Source organism: Eleutherodactylus coqui, chromosome 3, assembly GCF_035609145.1.
Source record: "Eleutherodactylus coqui strain aEleCoq1 chromosome 3, aEleCoq1.hap1, whole genome shotgun sequence".
NCBI classification, from domain to species: Eukaryota; Metazoa; Chordata; class Amphibia; order Anura; family Eleutherodactylidae; genus Eleutherodactylus; species Eleutherodactylus coqui.
In genome coordinates this window covers 109379044-109396810 of record NC_089839.1, presented here as the reverse complement: position 1 = coordinate 109396810, position 17767 = coordinate 109379044, and the positions used below count along the sequence as shown (strand labels likewise).

Genomic DNA, 17767 nt, shown 5'->3' with positions numbered 1-17767 from the left:
CTGAAGAACTCATGATTTTGCTTAGTTCTGAAATAAGGGTTTATTTGCACTCCACAGAGTGAAGAAATTAAAGGAGACATTACTTGCAGTGCAACAGCTGGATAAGAACATGAGCAGCCTGAGAACATGGCTGGGTCATATTGAGTCTGAGCTGTCCAAGCCCATCGTTTATGAAACCAGCGACTCTGAAGAGATACAAAGGAAACTTAATGAACAGCAGGTAAACCCTAAATAAGTATGGTACATCACTCCTGCCTAGAACAGGAGTAAAAGAGTCAAACGGTAAATAGCATTGGCTCCACATCAGGGAGTTCCGAGTGTACGAACACACTTGGCGGTCAATGCGCCAGCGGTGGAACTAAGAAAAGCAGCTCAGTGGCCACCATTCAAACAGGTATGTTACCATCATTATGCTGGTGAAATGGATGAGAGAAGCTATGCAACACTAATATCTTAAATGCATGGTGTATGAGGCTGCTGCATAATTGCATTTTTAATGTTTTTATCAGCTTTTTGCCATTAAAAATGTACGCCTCAAATATTTTTTTGTATGTAAGGGTATGTTCACACGTGGTGCAAACGCTGTGGATTTGCAAATCTGGGTACATTTTCACAACAAATCCCCCCCCTGTGTGAATATATCCTTAAGGCAAAACAAGACATTTTATGTGCCCTGAATCTTTTATTATAGGATAATATTACACCCAAAATGACGCTACTACAGTAGCCCTTTCCTGTTACTTGTGTCAGCTTTTTGCCCACCCAGTTACGGAACCACTGATTGGAAGATGAACCCCCTAATGGTGTGAGCAAGAATCTCTGAAACCCTTCCAGGTTTAGGAGAGACCTTTAAAGAAGTTGTATGACTCCTTAGAAAAAAAGATCAGCAAACGCTCTGACATACTAAGACAACACTGCTCACCTCTTTATTGTCCTGCTGGTCTTGTTTACAAGCTGCCGGCACGTGGCTACTGCAGTCAATCTGTGGCTTCAGTGGCCACGTGTAGTAAGACTGGATACCGCTTGTATAGTATGTGGCTCCCCTGGCCACTGATTGGTTACATGGGGCAATGTCATCACTGGCAGCCGGTAAACACGCACCGCCAGTTAATTGGATTCATTTTGTGCTGGCTCCGCAGGGGATCGAAGAGTGAGTATTGCTTTGTTTTTGCTATTTTAGAGCATTTGCTGCAACTTTTATTTTACTGGTCAGGCAAACCCTTTAAATACTGTACAGAAATTAGTGATATTTGCATGACAACAGGAGTGAAGTGAATGTCCCATTCATGTGCACTAATGGCATGTACAGTATAATAGTATCATTATCATTAATATGGTGCACTTTTACTCTGACCGGTATGTTGCATAGGTATATTGAAAATATTCAACTCATTTCCCTTCAGATATTAAATAATGCAAAACAGAGCCATACAGAAACGCATCTGAATTGAGGAATATATATATAACAGACAATGCAATATAGTAAATGGATATCAGCCTAAGACTTGGTTACAAGATACCGGTTACGGACCGGTCTGTGTCCTTAATGATATTGTAAGTGTGTATGGCTCACTTTACTAAACATTGGACAAAGTCCAGCTGAAATACTCCAGGCATGAAATGCTGAAGGACAGGACTTGACAAGTTCTGGCTGGTTGATAAATACCTCGGATAGAATTACGTACGCAATGTGTTTATTATGTCTATTAGGTCCTCAAAATGTGCGTTTATGTTTATTTGTGTTTAATATTTTGTAAAGCAGTATCTGACGTATAACTGAAATGAGAGGATTGCGTATTTATAGTGATACGTATGTTTCATATGTCATATTGTGCTTTCATGTTCATTAGCTTGCTGGAATGGAAATATATAAATATGGATATACATAAATATACATTACTATTCCAAGTAAATCTGCAATGCTCAAACAAGTTAGTAATGCTGTTGTATGTTCAGAAGCTTCCAAAAGCATCCCTGTTCATGGGTGGAAATGTTTTTATGTTAGTTTGACACTTTAGTCCATCTATTGCAGGAACTGCAGAGAGACATAGAGAAACACAGTACAGGCGTCGCCTCAGTTCTAAATCTCTGTGAAGTGCTTCTCCATGACTGTGATGCCTGTGCCAACGACACGGAGTGTGAGTCCATCCAGCAGGCTACTCGTAGTCTGGACCGTAGATGGAGGAACATCTGTGCCATGTCTATGGAGAGGAGACTCAAGTAAGTAACACAGGCAGGCATTATAAACTATTGTGCAGCACTATTCTCGATTTCCCTTATTATGGGGGAAGAGAAGTAAGAAGCACTCAGGATGCTATAAAGAGCTCATCTAGGTCTGTGCTCTAAGGTGTGTGCAATTGTGCTTATGCTCGTGTGAGGCTGCCTTAGTGTTTGAAGATGCTGCTGCATAGACAGTACCTATATTGCTGTTTTGCTTTTACCCAACCTGGTGGCATCACTTGCATAAATAATAACTAAGAAATGTATGTATTTAACATAGGAGCAGAATTCTTTAGGTATAGGATTCCTCTACAGAACTGTGCAGAAGTTTAAGGCAGATGTGGAAAAAATGCTGCAAAGTAGGAATGCTTTCTGAAATAGAAGTGTTAATAGTTTATTTTTATCAATTAACAAAATGCAAAATGAATGAACAAAAGAGAAATCTAAATTACATCAGTAATTTGGGGTGACCGTCCTTACTCTTCAAAATAGCATCAATTCTTCTAAATACGCTTACACACAGGTTTTGAAGGAACTCATCAGGGAGATTGTTCCAGACATCTTCGAGAACTAAGCACAGATCTTCTGTAGATGTAGCTCACTCAAATCCTTCTGTCTCTTCATGTAATCCTGGACAGACTGGTTGATGGTGAGATCAGGGCTATGTGTGGGCTCTATCATCACTTCCAGGACTCCTTGTTCTTCTTTATGCTGAAAATAGTTCTTAATGACATTGGCTGTATGTTTGGGATTGTTGTCCTGCTGCAGAATACATTTGACGTCAATCAGACACCTCCCTGATGGTATTGCATGATGGATAAGTATTTGCCTATATTTCTCAATATTGAGGACCCCATTAATGCTGACCAAATCGCAACTCATTTGCTGAAATGCAGCCCTAAACTTACAAGGAACCTGCACTCTGCTTCACTGTTGCCTGCAGACACTCATTATTATATTGCTTTCTGTCCCTTCAGCGAACTGCCTTCTGTTACAGCGAAATATTTCATATTTTGACTCATCAGTCCAGAGCTCCTGCTGCCATTTACTGCAGCCCATTTTCAATGTTTTCGTATATAGTTGAGTTGCTTGGCCTTGTTTCTATGTGGAAGGAATGTTTTTTGTTGCCATTCTTTCATGAAGACCGCTTCTGGCCAGAATACTCTAAACATTATTTAGGTGTTCCTGGACTCCACTGGTTTCTGCCATTTCTGGACTGGTGGCACTGCTGGACATCTTCTGATTTTAAAGGAAGTAAGCATGATGTGTCTTTCATCTGCTACACAAAGTTTCCTTGGTCACTCATTGTGTCCACAGTCCTCAACGTTGTCTGTTTCTTTGTGCTTCTTCAAAAGAGCTTGAGCAACACATCTTAAAACCCCAGGTTGCTTTAAAAACTTTTCTTCGGAGAGACCGTGCTTATGTAGTATAACTACCTTATGTCTTGTTTCTGGGCTTAGTCCAGCCATGATGTATGGCCTGTGGCATTAAACTGTCTTCCACAATCTCACCTTTTATAGCAGAGTTTCGCTGTTCCTCATTCAATTCTAATCCTCTTGCACAGCTATTTCTGTTTCAGTTAATGACTGTGTTTCCACCTACATATGAAAATGATGATCACTATCAACTGTTTGGTATAATTGGTTAATCATACACCTGACTATAATACTCTAAAATCTTGTAGACAAAGGGCGGTCACACCAAATACTGATTTGATTTAGATTTCTTTTTTGTTCATTCACTTTGCATTTTGTTGAAAGCATTCTTAATTTGCTGTCAGCCCACCACCAGGACTGACATGCCGCCGTTTTTTTCATTTATTTTGTTTCTATTTTTTGCCTAGCGCCTATCATAGGGCATTAGGACAAATTCAGGGTTATCTTAGGCCAGTTATAGCTCTTCTATTTTACTACCTAGTTCTGAGTATAGGCTACTAGGATCAATTGGGGTTATCTTAGTCCAGATAGAGCTCCAATAGGGACTAGCTAGGGGAATCTCATCTTTTTTCCTATCAATTGAAGGTTCTAGCTAGTTTAAAACCAAACGGCGTAATTCTGGCGAGGAATTGCAACCCTGGTCTTAAATTGACCCAGGAGACTAGATTATTTCTATCTTTTGTCCATCTTACTCCTCTTTCTTGTATCCTTTATTATCGACCTGAAATACAAGTCAGTTTAGGAATCTATTAAGATACGTGTATCTCTCTTAGCCACTATCCAGTTTTCATCCTGACTGGAATCACTCTATTTTTTCCCCTGAGGAACCCACCTAGTGGGGGAAACGCGTAGGGTTAATGATTTGCTCAGGTTTCTCGTAATTTGTCACCTTTCACTATCAGGATGACACCTGCGCACTAAGTTTAGTAACATCCATGATATTAGTCAATTCAAGACTAATAATATAAGGTGGTCTAGTGAATTGGCTACCACTTAACGTGATTAGTCTTTACCTCTTTATTAAAGTGGCACAAATTAAAAATTAGAGTACACTTCTCTGATCTTCTCTATCCTTTATAATATATGTATGTGTTTGTTCTTCCTTATTTTAACCACTAATAATAAAAGTTATATTTTAATCATTAGTTTTCAGGTCCATGAAGTAAGCCCATTCTTAATTTGCAGTATGTTTCTAAATGGGAAATTTCAAAGTTCCACAAATGAAAATTTTAGTCCATGTTCACATTTGCTTTGGAGGCTGTTAGAATCCTGTCTTGGCAATTCCGCCAGATTTGATGACATGAGTAGATGCTGCATGCATCGCCATTGTTGCTATCAAAAGGACAAACTGCATGACTTAAGGCCCTTTTACACGGGCCAATAATCTTTGGGTTCCTATGATCTAGCCAGAATCTGAATGGTTATCATTCAGTGTAAATGCATGCCCTAAATGAACAGCGAACTAGAATTTATTCACTTGTCATTCATCTTTCAGTTTCTGCATGCAGAAAACTGAACAATGGATCGTTCTGTGTAAACAGGCAGTCCTTCACTTATGAACGACTGCCTGCTTACTGTGAATGGAGGCGGGCGAGCCAGAACAATCCCCAGTCCCGCTCCGCCTCTATTCACCAGTGATGATCTTTCTTGTGTAAAAGCATATGAAACGATTATCACTCGAACAACCTGGCGGGCATTTGTCCTGTGTAAAAGCACCCTAGGTTGTGATAGACCCCAATATAAGTAAATGGGGTCTAGCAGGTGCCGTTGTAATCCACCATATGACAGATCGGGACAGAGTTATGGCTTCCATTTTGAATGGAGCAATCAACTCAAATTTGCCTTTAGTGGAAAGTTTTATTTAAATTATAGTAATATGCATCTTCTGTAAGAGTGTATTCACACGGGGGAGTTTCACGCACCAGTTACATCCAATAGCAATATGGACAGAACTCACACGTGTAAATAACACATTGATTTCAATGACTGACTTTTCTTTTGCAGCATCGCTGCAAGATTAAAAAATCACTGCATGTCGTATTATTGGGTGATTGCTTGCAAAGAATCTCCCATTATTTCCTATGGGAGCTTTTTCAAAAGAGAATTGCGTATCACTCATGCCATGCGATTTGCATGCGAGCGTGATGCGATTCTTACCATTGAAGCACTTGTGATTTTTTTCGTGTATGTGGAAAACGCATATAAAAATCGCAAGTACTTAAATGCGATGCCTTTTTTTAAGCAAAAACACATAACGGTCATATCTAGAATCGGAAGTTTAAGAGTGCGATATCGGTCTTGGTGTCTCGGTTCTATAGCGCTCATGTGAATACACCCTAGGGGTAGTTTCACATGGGCGATAAAAGCGTGTGATTTTCACACAACGCGAGAGAGAGCAACAATGCAGAATTATAAAACCAATAATTTTCAATGGCTTCCTACACATTTGAGATGTTTTCATTTATGCGATGTTGCGAAAAAATAAAATTGCGGCATGTCCTATTTTTCTGCAGTTTTCATCTTGTTTTTTTTTATCTCACATGTTTTGCTATGGAGCCTCCTTTTTATCGCATCACAAAGCACGAACTTGCGATTTTTGTGCGGTGCGTTTTAAACATTAGAAATTCCTGTTGACTTTCGCACTGCAAAATCGAGCAAAAAAGTGCAAGAAAACCGCAAACAGCAGCAATTTTGCCGTCATTTTCTCGCAGGAAAGTCGGGATCGCCCGTGTAAGACTAGCTGAGGGAGGATATTTTCTATCCATATACAATGCTGGTAAACATACATGTTAATCTAATGTGGAATCAAGTTATTCGGCACGCTGCGCCATGTGGGCAGAAGCCGTGCAGCAGAGCAAACAGTGCTACACTGGCATACCTGCCTCATTCATTCATAGTGTTCAGCGAGCTCCAGCATGTTTATAATGCCCTTTTGTTCAATCCTCAGTGTACTGCTTCAGCTAGAAAGCAACTGGTTTAATCCGGCAGAAGCAGTTGTACATCTCTCAAGTGTAAATGCCATGACCTGGCTAGCCGCCATCATTTTTTTTTTCTTCCTCCACTGCCCCATCTGCTACTTGTAAATCATTCGGTACAGACACAAGCCCGTACTATGACTTGAGCAGGTAAAGTTTGTCACTGCTCCCCATACTGAAATGACATTGTAACAAACGTTCTAACTTCTGCCTATAGGATTGAAGAGACCTGGAGACTGTGGCAGAAATTTTTGGATGATTTTTCTCGGTTCGAAGACTGGCTGAAAATTTCGGAAAGGACTGCTGCTTTCCCTAGTTCCTCCGGCGTGCTCTATACAGTGGCCAAAGAGGAGCTGAAAAAGTTTGAGGTTATTTTGCTTCATTAGTTTAAAGTTACAAGTCAAAAGAATAAAAGTAATAAGATGGAATTGTAATTAACAATAAATGCACCTATTATAATTGACCACTTAATTCTTGATGGCCAAATTCACCATCAGAGTTTGCCAACTTGGAAAAAGATATGAGTGTGTTTGTGAATTGTCTGTGAGTCAATGTGATACGAGTCACATGAAAATGTAATACATTTTTAATGGCAGCTGTCTACAGCTTCCCCAGCTGCTACCATCCCGTCACCTGTTCTATTTCATAATTACTCCTTATTTTAGGAACAGCTGATAGAAAAATAGATGTTTTCATGTAGTTATATATATATATATATATATATATATATATATATATATAATTTGTAAGTACGAGTTGAAGCACTGACTGTTTTACTTAGCAGTTTGTGTTTGTTGTGTTGGGTATTAAGTGACACCGAACACTATTGATGAGTCTATCAAGCCATATCTTATTTTAAACAGTGATTACATCCAACTAGACTGCACACATATCTCAGTGACATAGTCACTGCCGTGACATCTCCTTTCTGTGATCTTTGATAATTGCAGCTGTAATGATATGCATACAATAAACCAGACAGTTTTTAATCAGTTCATTTCATGTAGTTAAAAGTACTAAAACTGCTATAAAGAAATGCGTGAAGGATATAGGACTTGTACCGCATGAGCAATCCTTGTAGGCATGCTTTCCTAACATGTGCATGTATGTTTTAGGCTTTCCAAAGGCAAGTTCACGAGAGTCTTACTCAGCTAGAGCTTATAAACAAACAATATCGCCGCCTAGCTCGGGAAAACCGGACTGACTCTGCATGTAAACTAAAGCAGATGGTTCATGAAGGAAACCAGCGCTGGGACAACCTGCAGAAGAGGGTCACCTCCATTCTCAGGAGATTGAAGGTTTGTTTTACATGATTGCTCCTTGAAGCCGATAATTAATTCTAACAGCTGACGGATCATTTATCACTGTTGCATATAATAATAATACTCTTTATATTTATACGCTTAAAACAAATATAAAAACAAAAGGAACCAAGGGGGGCACTCTCTAGGGCAGCAAAAGAGGTCTTATAGACATAATTGTGTGTAGTGAACTGGCAAAACGCAATAGGTCGAAAGGTGAAATGGAAGCTATAAGGACAAGAAGAATCACTCCTGACTTGTATTGGGCGCAGCTGGGTAGTAGGACAGAAAATGTGGATCTACAAAATCTTATAAAGGCAGCAGATTTTATTGATGAACAAAATGGCACATGTTTTGATCCCCGTACCGGAATCTTGTGAGAAGCCTTTTATGTCATTGTGCCTGGGGAAGATCTTGGTATGGGATTGAAATGTGTCTTGCAGACCCTCATCTTCAGTCCTGCTACTCAGCAGGGCCAAGTGTAAGGCGGTAGTGTGATGTTATATGATATTTTTGTCTGCTGTGAAATCTGGTGTACCTGATTCTTTAATTGATACAGTATACTGTAGATCATAGAGCCTTGGGACTAAAGAGATAGTAGGGACCCTGGGTGTGTTCTCTCTTCCTTTTGTGACCTTTGTTCTATGGACCAGTGAGAGGTTGGGTGTGTTGGGAGCTAAAGTGGGAGAGTGAGTAGGGCACGTGCCTGTCCGGGATAATGCTGCCTGTACCCCTAAGGGTGATTTATGTTATTGACACAACGGGCCTAAGGATCAGCGCTCCACCATATCTGCGCTAAAAGAAGAGTGGAACCACCTAGCCTTTCAGCTTTCTATGAAGGCAGCTGACAGTATGACCGGTACTGGGCCTCAACCTCAAAAACGTTCTTCCTTTTGTGAGTAAACAGACTCCGTGTTTTGGATAAGTAGGACTTAAGAGTGATAGAAAGCACCGCACGGTAAGGGACTAAATGAACTGAGGCCATGTACAGTCTCGTTGGTGCTAACTGCTTGTAATTCTGTTATATGGACTATAATGAAACATAGACGTTTCAGCTGGACACCCAGCCTTTTTCAAGCCTGGGTGTCCAGCCGAAACTGGTCTATGTTTCTAAGTGGAATCTAATAAAGAGGCATCCTCTGTGCTCTTAGAAATGTGAATTTCTTCTTTTGCACCAGTCTGCTGCTCCTTCTACTTTATTTGGAAGTTCTGGACTGCATGCGGCAAACCGCTGGTAGGGAATTATATATTGGTGAAGTACCATTCCCCTGACATTTGAAATACTGTGTTATGATTAAAACTATTATTTGTTGTACTGCCGAACGTGTTCTACAGTCTTTGTTCCTAATAGTGTTAGAAGTAAGATACAGTAACTAACATGATATTTTCCTATCGCCTTCATTTATAATCATTTTTCTTTTGTAGCTGTTCATTACAATAATATTTTTGTAAGCCTGCTGTCCACTTTGTATCCTGCTACCTGTGTCATCTACTGCAATACCACGCACCAGCTAGGAGGGATTATTCTTGTCTTTATACTTTTTTATTTGTTCTGTAAGATTTAACAAATGCAGAGCAATACGTGTGCACTAAAATGATAGTGCTACTTACATGTATTAACCTGTAGATTCCCTTAGCAAAGAATATTCTTACTTCATGTCCAAGAACTGAAATCAGAGTTAGTTTGAATCCCAAATGGCTGAGATTAAGTGATCCTTGGTGAAAATACACATAAGAGTATATAGGTGACATTTGCCCATATATGTTTTCTTCATCAAAATGATTGAATATTAATGGCAGTTAGTGCAAAGCCCTTTCTATGAAATCCAATAAATTGATGAAAGATACTAAACCGGACCAAAATCCTAGTCTTGTAATTATTAGTACCATGTTTTCACCGAAAATGAGACCGTCTTATATTAATTTTTGCCGCAAAAGAGGCACTAGGTCTTATTTTTGGGGGTGCCTTTTAACAGCGTCCGAGCATTGTGATTTCAATTGCACCAATCTGCCTGTTCTTATTTTCGCTTTCGGAGATAGCATACCTGTCTCTGACCGCAACTTTAGCACACACTATCATTGATGAGGTGTGCTAAATGCAAAAAATAGAACAGACAGCACTCAAAAATCGTGTTCGAGCGCCAGTCTGTGAGGCTCCCATTGAAATCAATAGAAGCGTTATACCACGATTACCGGGGCATTCAAAATGCAGCGGTAATTGCACTAGAAAAGTCTGTGTGTTACTTACGTAGCACAGTCCCAGTCCCGGCATTGAATGGCTGTGATTGCTTCACCGAGCGCTGCATTGATTGGCTCAGCCACGGTGCTCAAGAACCAATCAGAGGCATCGTTACCTGTAGGTGGGGTTTAAACACTCTATTACCAGGAAACAATGTTCTGTTGACTTTTGAGGACTGCTAGAAAGCTACCGGAACTCTGCAGAGCGGCGTGAGTGACCCGGACGGCGCCTTTTAGGGTTTTTTTTGTTTTTTTTTTAATGAAGTGTAGCTAAGGTTTTTTTTTTTTTGGAAACACGGTAATAAGTCATACTTATCAAAATGATTTATCTCTTGTTCACTCTCACTTATAGGCATAACTATTATCAGCCCTATTAATATTAATCCCTTCTTGCTTGTGTCTTTACAGCATTTTATTGGTCAGCGAGAAGAATTTGAGACTGCTCGTGACAGCATATTGGTGTGGTTAACAGAAATGGACCTTCAGTTAACAAACATTGAGCATTTTTCTGAATGTGATGTGCAGGCAAAAATCAAACAGCTGAAGGTAAGCAATAAATGGAACTATTGCAATAAAATTGTAATTACACAGTAGAACTTGCCCTTTGCTTAGCTACAGCAATAACAGCAAATTGTGCGGTGACCCAACAAGTAGACCCCCAGTGTTCAAATCACTATGTCATAGGCTGCCAAACAAAATCACTCAAATAATAAAAAATGTTCATACTATTGCTTCATGTAAGTGACACATAGATGTGGCTTCATCTTAGGGCCCATTCACACCCGATTTTAGGACTTTAATCGCAATTTTGTTTTCTGTTCAGTTTTTGGATCAGAAAAACTGAATTAATACCAAAATAAACATTTGTATTTTTCCCCCATTGATTTAAAAAAAAAAGGAAATCAAATGGCTGTTTCTTTTTTTACGGGACACATAACGCAGTTTGCAGCACTATTTGCTTCTGTAAATAAGAAAAAAAGCAGAACGCTAACAGAACAGAAGCAAACTGAAAACTTTTTTTTTATTTCTATTTTTGTTTTTTGTTCTTTTTTTAAACCCATTGAAGTTAATTGGGAAAAGTAATAGAAATATTTATTTTTGTTTTTCTTCTCAAAAATAGAACAGAGAAACAGAATTCTAACTGAGGGCCTAAATGTAGGTGTGAATGGCCCATACTGTTTCTTTTGTGCACCGACATCTGATCAATTTAATATAACTGTAATATGTAGTAAGGTTTTTACTGCAGGGTCACTTTAAAGGGGAAACTCTAGTAAAAAGGAAAAAATAAAAAATCACCTGTTGCTCATGGCCCATTTAGACACCACAATAATTGCTCAAAAAATGTCGCTCAAGGACTTTTGAGCGATCAACGTTGTGTCATTTGCCAGCGGAGGATGCAGAAGACAATTGGGGTGTCCCCGCTTGTCTTCTGCATACAGCTATTCCCTCGCTCCAAGCGCCCGGCTGTTATACAGTTTAGCGCTCGGAGCGGAGGATGCAGAAGACAAGTGGGGTGTCCCCACTTGTCTTCTGCATCCAGCTGTTCCCAGCTGGGAGCGCCCGGCTGTTATACAGCCGAGCGCTCCCAACGGAGGATGCAGAAGACAAGCGGGGTGTCCCCGCTTGTCTTCTGCATCCAGATGTTTTCTGGATGGAGCCACCCGGCTGTTATACAGTCGAGCGCTGGGAGCGGAGGATGCAGAAGACAAGCGAGTTGTCCCCGCTTGTCTTGTGCATCCAGATGTTTTCTGCACGGAAAGCCCCGGCTGTTATACAGGCTGATAACAGGCTGGACCGCTCTGTTCTTCATACTCAGCCTGTTATCAGGGAGCGGGATACAGCTGAAACAGTAGTATCAGCTGTATCCTGCTGTAAATCCCTGATAAGGCTCATCGTTGTCTTTCAGCACACTGAAAGACGACAATGAGCGATGGGGTAACGAAAACTGCACGATGTCAGTGCAGTTACACACAACGATTATTGCTCAATAGACTGCTTTTGAGCGAATTTTGAGTGATAATCGTTGTGTCTAAATGGGCCATAAGTGTTTGTATGCTTTCTCAATCTACACATTATAAGGGTTTTGTGCTTCTTGTATTCAGTGCAATTATATGGTGTCCACAGTGTTGCAGACTAGAGCTGTTGTCTACACGGCACATTTTTATCCTCATCAGGATATGCTAATTTGCCATATATTAACTAGCTTTTCAAAAACGTGTCAGCTGTCAAGTGCAGGCAGTCAAACAATAGGAAAGCTCCTTCTACAGTCATAAAGGTTTACGAAATGGCAGCTGGAAATCATTCACAATTAAATCTGACTAAAATAGAACTAAGGGATTTATATATTTGCATTGAAAATTTCTAAGCTCTTTCATCCTTATTGTTTATGTATATCTGAAATAATCATGGTGCTGTGGAAGGTTCTGAAAGGTAGTGTTAAAAAAGCACCTTGTTGAAGTTTAAAGAGTGTGCAGACAATAACAGAGATAAATGACGGAATAATATCATTGGTTCTAAGAAACCGCTCATAAAATCAGTTTATTCTTTTCCTCTCAGGCCTTTCAGCAAGAAATAGCATTAAACAGTAATAAGATTGATCAAATTATTACTCAAGGAGAACAGCTTATAGAAAAGAGTGAGCCCCTAGACGCCGCTGTTATTGAAGAAGAGCTGGATGAACTTCGAAGGTACTGCCTAGAGGTCTTTGGTCGCGTTGAGCGATATCACAAAAAGTTAATTCGTCTTCCGGTAAGTTTAATTCTGATTTTCATATCTAAGTAACACACAGTATCTGTGAATATTGAGATATGGGGCAATGACAGGAAAGACCTCCACACAGGATTTTTGATGCCCGACATGCTAGACATTAGTGTTAAGGACAAAGGGGAAATCTCGGCCTTTGCTAGTTGGGAAGACTCCACGGTCTTCCTCTGAGGCCTGACTATCCCTGATAGGACACAGGACATGACAGTGCACAGGGAATGGTGCAGGGAGAGGAAGGCAATGAACAAGCGCACACAGACAAGGGCAAAAGATAGAGGGATAGACAACGAGGTCAGAGACAGGATCTGAACAAAGACAGGGAGGCAGCAAACAAACGAAAACAGATAAAAATACATAGTAAGCGCAGACAAAGTAGTGGGAGACAGGACTTATGCTGGGTGTCTGAGACAAACACACACCAACACTGAGACAGGGAGGATTACCATCTCAGTTAAATAGGGAGGCAATTGCCCATGCCTTACAGCTGAGTTGAGAGTATTGAAGGAGGTAACCTCTGATGTGCTGGTTAAGAAGTGTGCAGCAGTTAATGTAATAGAGAAAGCAGGACAACACCTGCGTCTGCCAAAAACAGCAGAGGGAGGGCAAATCTGGGAAGCTAGCCTAATAATTAGTAGCAGTATAAAGGTATACTGTAGTGTGATATAAATATTTATTGAAAGTTACACGAATTCCATTAGTTTATGATTATGTATGAGACAACTTGAAATATTTAAGTTCTCACTCATTTTTTAAAGTCTTAATTTCCACAATTTAGTGATATGAATTATTGCTACACATATAATTATAAGTAATAACCTCCTGTTTTAAACTTTGACCGACATAAAAAAAAATGTAGGGTTGCATCTTGCCCACAATGTGGCACATGGGCAGTACCTATATAGAGCTATGAACCAATAGGAACACTCACTGCATCAGAGATATAAATTACATAGCTAAAAATACAAACGGATCAATTGAACTATTTTTGAAACTCAGTGTGGATTATTCTCCCACCAAGAAACTATACACATACTTACCTAAGGTGGGACAAACAGAATTTGATTGTTTTGAAGGTTTCAATCTCATACACTATTGTCTTTATAATATTTTAGCTTAATACAGATGGACTTCCAGCCCCAGGTTTTAATATATAATAAATAAAAATTAAGTTTTAACTGTCTACACTGTGAAAAGTACCCATATAGATGTAGCAAAGTTTAATTTGGGGCCAAACACGTTTAAGATACATTTCCGTGCCACTGTTTTTTTACCCTTATGATTGTTTTACAATGGCTTTTCCAACTTAAGATAAGAGATCAATAGCCTTTTAATGGCTTAAGATAGCTTGTTGCAGAAAATCATAACACTTAAGTTAAGCTTTGCTTTACCTGTACTTTGCATCAGTAATTAAAGCTCATAATCTCTTTGAAGCATCTGTACCAATACTGCAAAATTGAAGATATGCTTAAATGTCTTAATAGTAGATAACCTCTCACATCCTTTTTTTTGCCAACTGTTGTTTCCTCTAGCTGACGGATGATGAGCATGACTTCTCTGACCGAGAAATGGATGGCGATGAAGCAGCAGATCTGTCTGATCTGCCATGGCACACAAAGACTGCCGGTGGCTCACCCTCGCCTCTACCCTCTTCAAACCACTCGTTGTCACTAATTGTTCCTATGAGGAGTGAAAGATCAGGTCGGGATACTCCTGCAAGTGTGGACTCTATCCCCCTGGAATGGGATCATGATTATGACCTCAGTCGGGACTTGGAAACGGCAGTTTCTCAAGTGTTACACTCAGATGATGAAGACGATGAACATGTCAAAAATTACTTCTCTCAAGGAGCCACAGGGTTAACTGGTAATGTTTGTTTTACATTTCTTATTAGCTCCTTCCTTTTAATTTCCATTTACTGTATATAATTATAATTTACACAACTATTAAAGTTAATCTACAGTTTATACTGGCCTTCCTAATTTCATGAGTATATCTTATATTTTAAAGCATATGGTTAATTATTACTTGAGTGCAAGTCACCATTTAAGAGATTTTGTCTTTGCGTTTGTAGCTCCTCCAAACACAAACTATTTGTGAGTACCCACTCCGGCTCTGCTGTGGGGTGATTTTGAGACCCTCTAATAATCCCAGCATGCCCTTTGGGGCATTTATCAAGGCATTGTCAAGACAATCCTGTTTAGTACCGAAGAAAATAGTTATTTCTTCTGCAGTCTTTTAAGTAACTGTGGTTTTGCCTTTAACACGTCCCTATTTACAGACTAAATAACATCCCCAATCTAAAATATCAAAAAGTATATTGGAATTGTATATTAGTAAATTAGAAATACGACGTAGACCTCCAAATAATGTTCAGCTAGAGTACAGTGCAGATTTGTTTGTTTTTTTAATATGTGCCACACTGTCTAAGAAATATTACAGTACTTGAGACAGTAGTGGGGCGTACGATAACTAACTCTACACTGGATGAAGGAAGCTTAGACGTATCCTACATACTTAGCTTGTCCTTTATCTTTACAGATGTAGAAATTCCTGAAAGTCCTGAAGCCTATATTAAACTTACTGAGAATGTTCTGAAACAGTCCACTGGTAGGCTAAATGCCGATATACAAGATAACTCCACAGACGTAGCACAATCCTTACCACAGCTTTCCAAGAAATCACTTTAATGCTGACTTCATGTGCCTTCACCATACTGCATGTTAATTCTAGAACTATTAATACATTATCATTGCAATTAATCACTCAGCTAGTCCTAACGTCTCTTCTTTATCAATCTTCTGGTTCTTATTAAATCCAATGTCTGCTTAAAAAGAGGATTCCAGGATTTGCCTGAAACTTCCATCTTGTAGCACAACCTTATCTATAGACCTTGATTATTATGATTTCCTAATTTCCAAGAGCTTGTGAAGATTACCCCTAAACATGATATTCAGAACAGGGAACCTCTGAAAAGAACATTTATTTCACAAAAGAAGTGGGGAAGGACGTATTAAAGCTAAGACTGAGATTTTAATGATGCTTGATTTATTGACCTAAAATAATATACTTTGTTAAAGGGGTTCTGTCATTAAAAAAAAACAATACTTACCTATTCCTCCCCAGGTACTCTTCTTACCAGATCATCTCCTCACCAATCTTCTGGCTCCTCCAGTCCCCCGGGTCACCTCACCACAAGTCGGCTGGATCATCTTCTTCCTGTGACGAAGCGTGCATTACTGGCATTCTGCTTCCTGCAGGACAATGAACTTAGCAGGGAATGCCGAATCCTCTGCAGCCTGCTTTAGTATGACTGTGCATGCACGATTTCTCACCGCTATGAAACCCTGGCGGCGAGATATGGCACTAAAACAGGCTGCCGAGGATATGGCATTCCCTGCTAGGCAGTGAACACTATGTCATTTGTAGTGTTCACTGCTCTGCAGGAAGTGAACTGCAGCTAATTGACACTCCAAAACGGGAAGAAGAGGATCCAGCAGGCTGGATGTGACGTGACCCTGGGGACTGGAGGAGCCAGAAGAAGATCGGTGAGTAGAAGATACGGTATTGATTTTTTTTTCTAATGACTAAACCCCTTTAAGAAAGGCCTCTCTGAGTTTATACAATTTCAGTTAATTTATATAGGAACAAGTTGTACTCAGACTTTATAATATATCTTCAATCTTTGCAAGATCTAGTGTATTTACCGGTGAGTAATTTGCAAATCACACACTAGTTATTACTCATCCTGTGTATTAGAACTACACCACAATCTGCAGTATCAGGGACTGAATTGCTGCGGTACATCTTTCTTCAACTACAACTTCCAACATACCCTGAAAGCCCCATGGCTAACTGAAGAGCCTACTGCATTACATACTATCAATATAGGCTATTACCATTTACATTTACTTCCTGAGTAAAAGGTCAGGGTCTCTATCAGGTGACATCTGGGAGTTTGGAAGACATTAAGAAAAGTAAATGACTGTATAAAATGTTCTATATACAGTCTCTAAAATAGATGATTCACTTGTGATTCACCACAGTTCTCAGAATCATTCAACATGTAATATGTAATGTTGTTGATCAAAGTCCATATAAATTAATGAGATAAAAACAGGACACATTTGCATACAGTTTGTATATGAAAATCAGTTTATTTGAAAATATGTTCCAGTTATCAGTAAGAAAAAGAATTCAGGAGCCGGGGCCACTTTGACCAGAAACAAATGATCAAAGTAATCTGTAAGTTAAATTGTCAGTCTAGACAGCAAAAAAAGATAAGTCCTTTTTTGTCCCCCATATGAGATGATCTCAACCAGCGGTAATCTAAGTTTTCTCTCGCCTTTGATAACCCAACCGTTGAATACTCTGGTCTTATCTTCTGAACCAGTCCTGTAATATAGACATCTTGAAGGTCCTCCTGGCCACCAGAAGGAGTGATGTCATGAGTCGGTTATCCTTTTCCTGAATACATACCACCGGAGCAAAAGGGCCTTTTACTTATATAGAGGATGGACAGTACTCACAACTAATTTTTTTGGCTTCCTTGTTAACACAATGTACATATATTACTAATGGTACTCTCTGCATGCTAGCTACACTAGATCTTTCTATACACTGAGTGACCACTTTATTAGAGACACCCATCTAGTAGCATGTTTGACCTCCTTTGGCCTTTAGAACTGCAGCAATTGGTCATAGGAATATTGGTTCATGTGGACAGGATAGCTTTTTACAGTTGACGCAAATTAGATGTAGGTACTCTTGAGTAGATGGCAGGAAGATTCACTGATCCATGCTGCTTGTGCCAAACCGTGACCCTCCTATCAGCATA

The 17767-nt window shown here is 39.6% G+C and overlaps 1 protein-coding gene across 3 annotated transcripts in view; it reads left to right on the top strand.

The window, feature by feature from the left end:
* The window catches only part of SYNE1 (spectrin repeat containing nuclear envelope protein 1), a 575530-nt gene that overhangs the window by 527166 nt on the left and 30597 nt on the right, over positions 1 to 17767 (top strand). For all 3 annotated transcript variants that reach the window (XM_066595961.1, XM_066595958.1, XM_066595959.1), the window contains 8 exons: positions 58 to 220; positions 2033 to 2220; positions 6849 to 6999; positions 7747 to 7929; positions 10579 to 10716; positions 12727 to 12918; positions 14463 to 14796; positions 15472 to 15540. In XM_066595961.1, the coding sequence (XP_066452058.1) occupies positions 58 to 220; positions 2033 to 2220; positions 6849 to 6999; positions 7747 to 7929; positions 10579 to 10716; positions 12727 to 12918; positions 14463 to 14796; positions 15472 to 15540 (1418 nt within the window). The remainder of the gene's footprint in view (positions 1 to 57; positions 221 to 2032; positions 2221 to 6848; positions 7000 to 7746; positions 7930 to 10578; positions 10717 to 12726; positions 12919 to 14462; positions 14797 to 15471; positions 15541 to 17767) is intronic.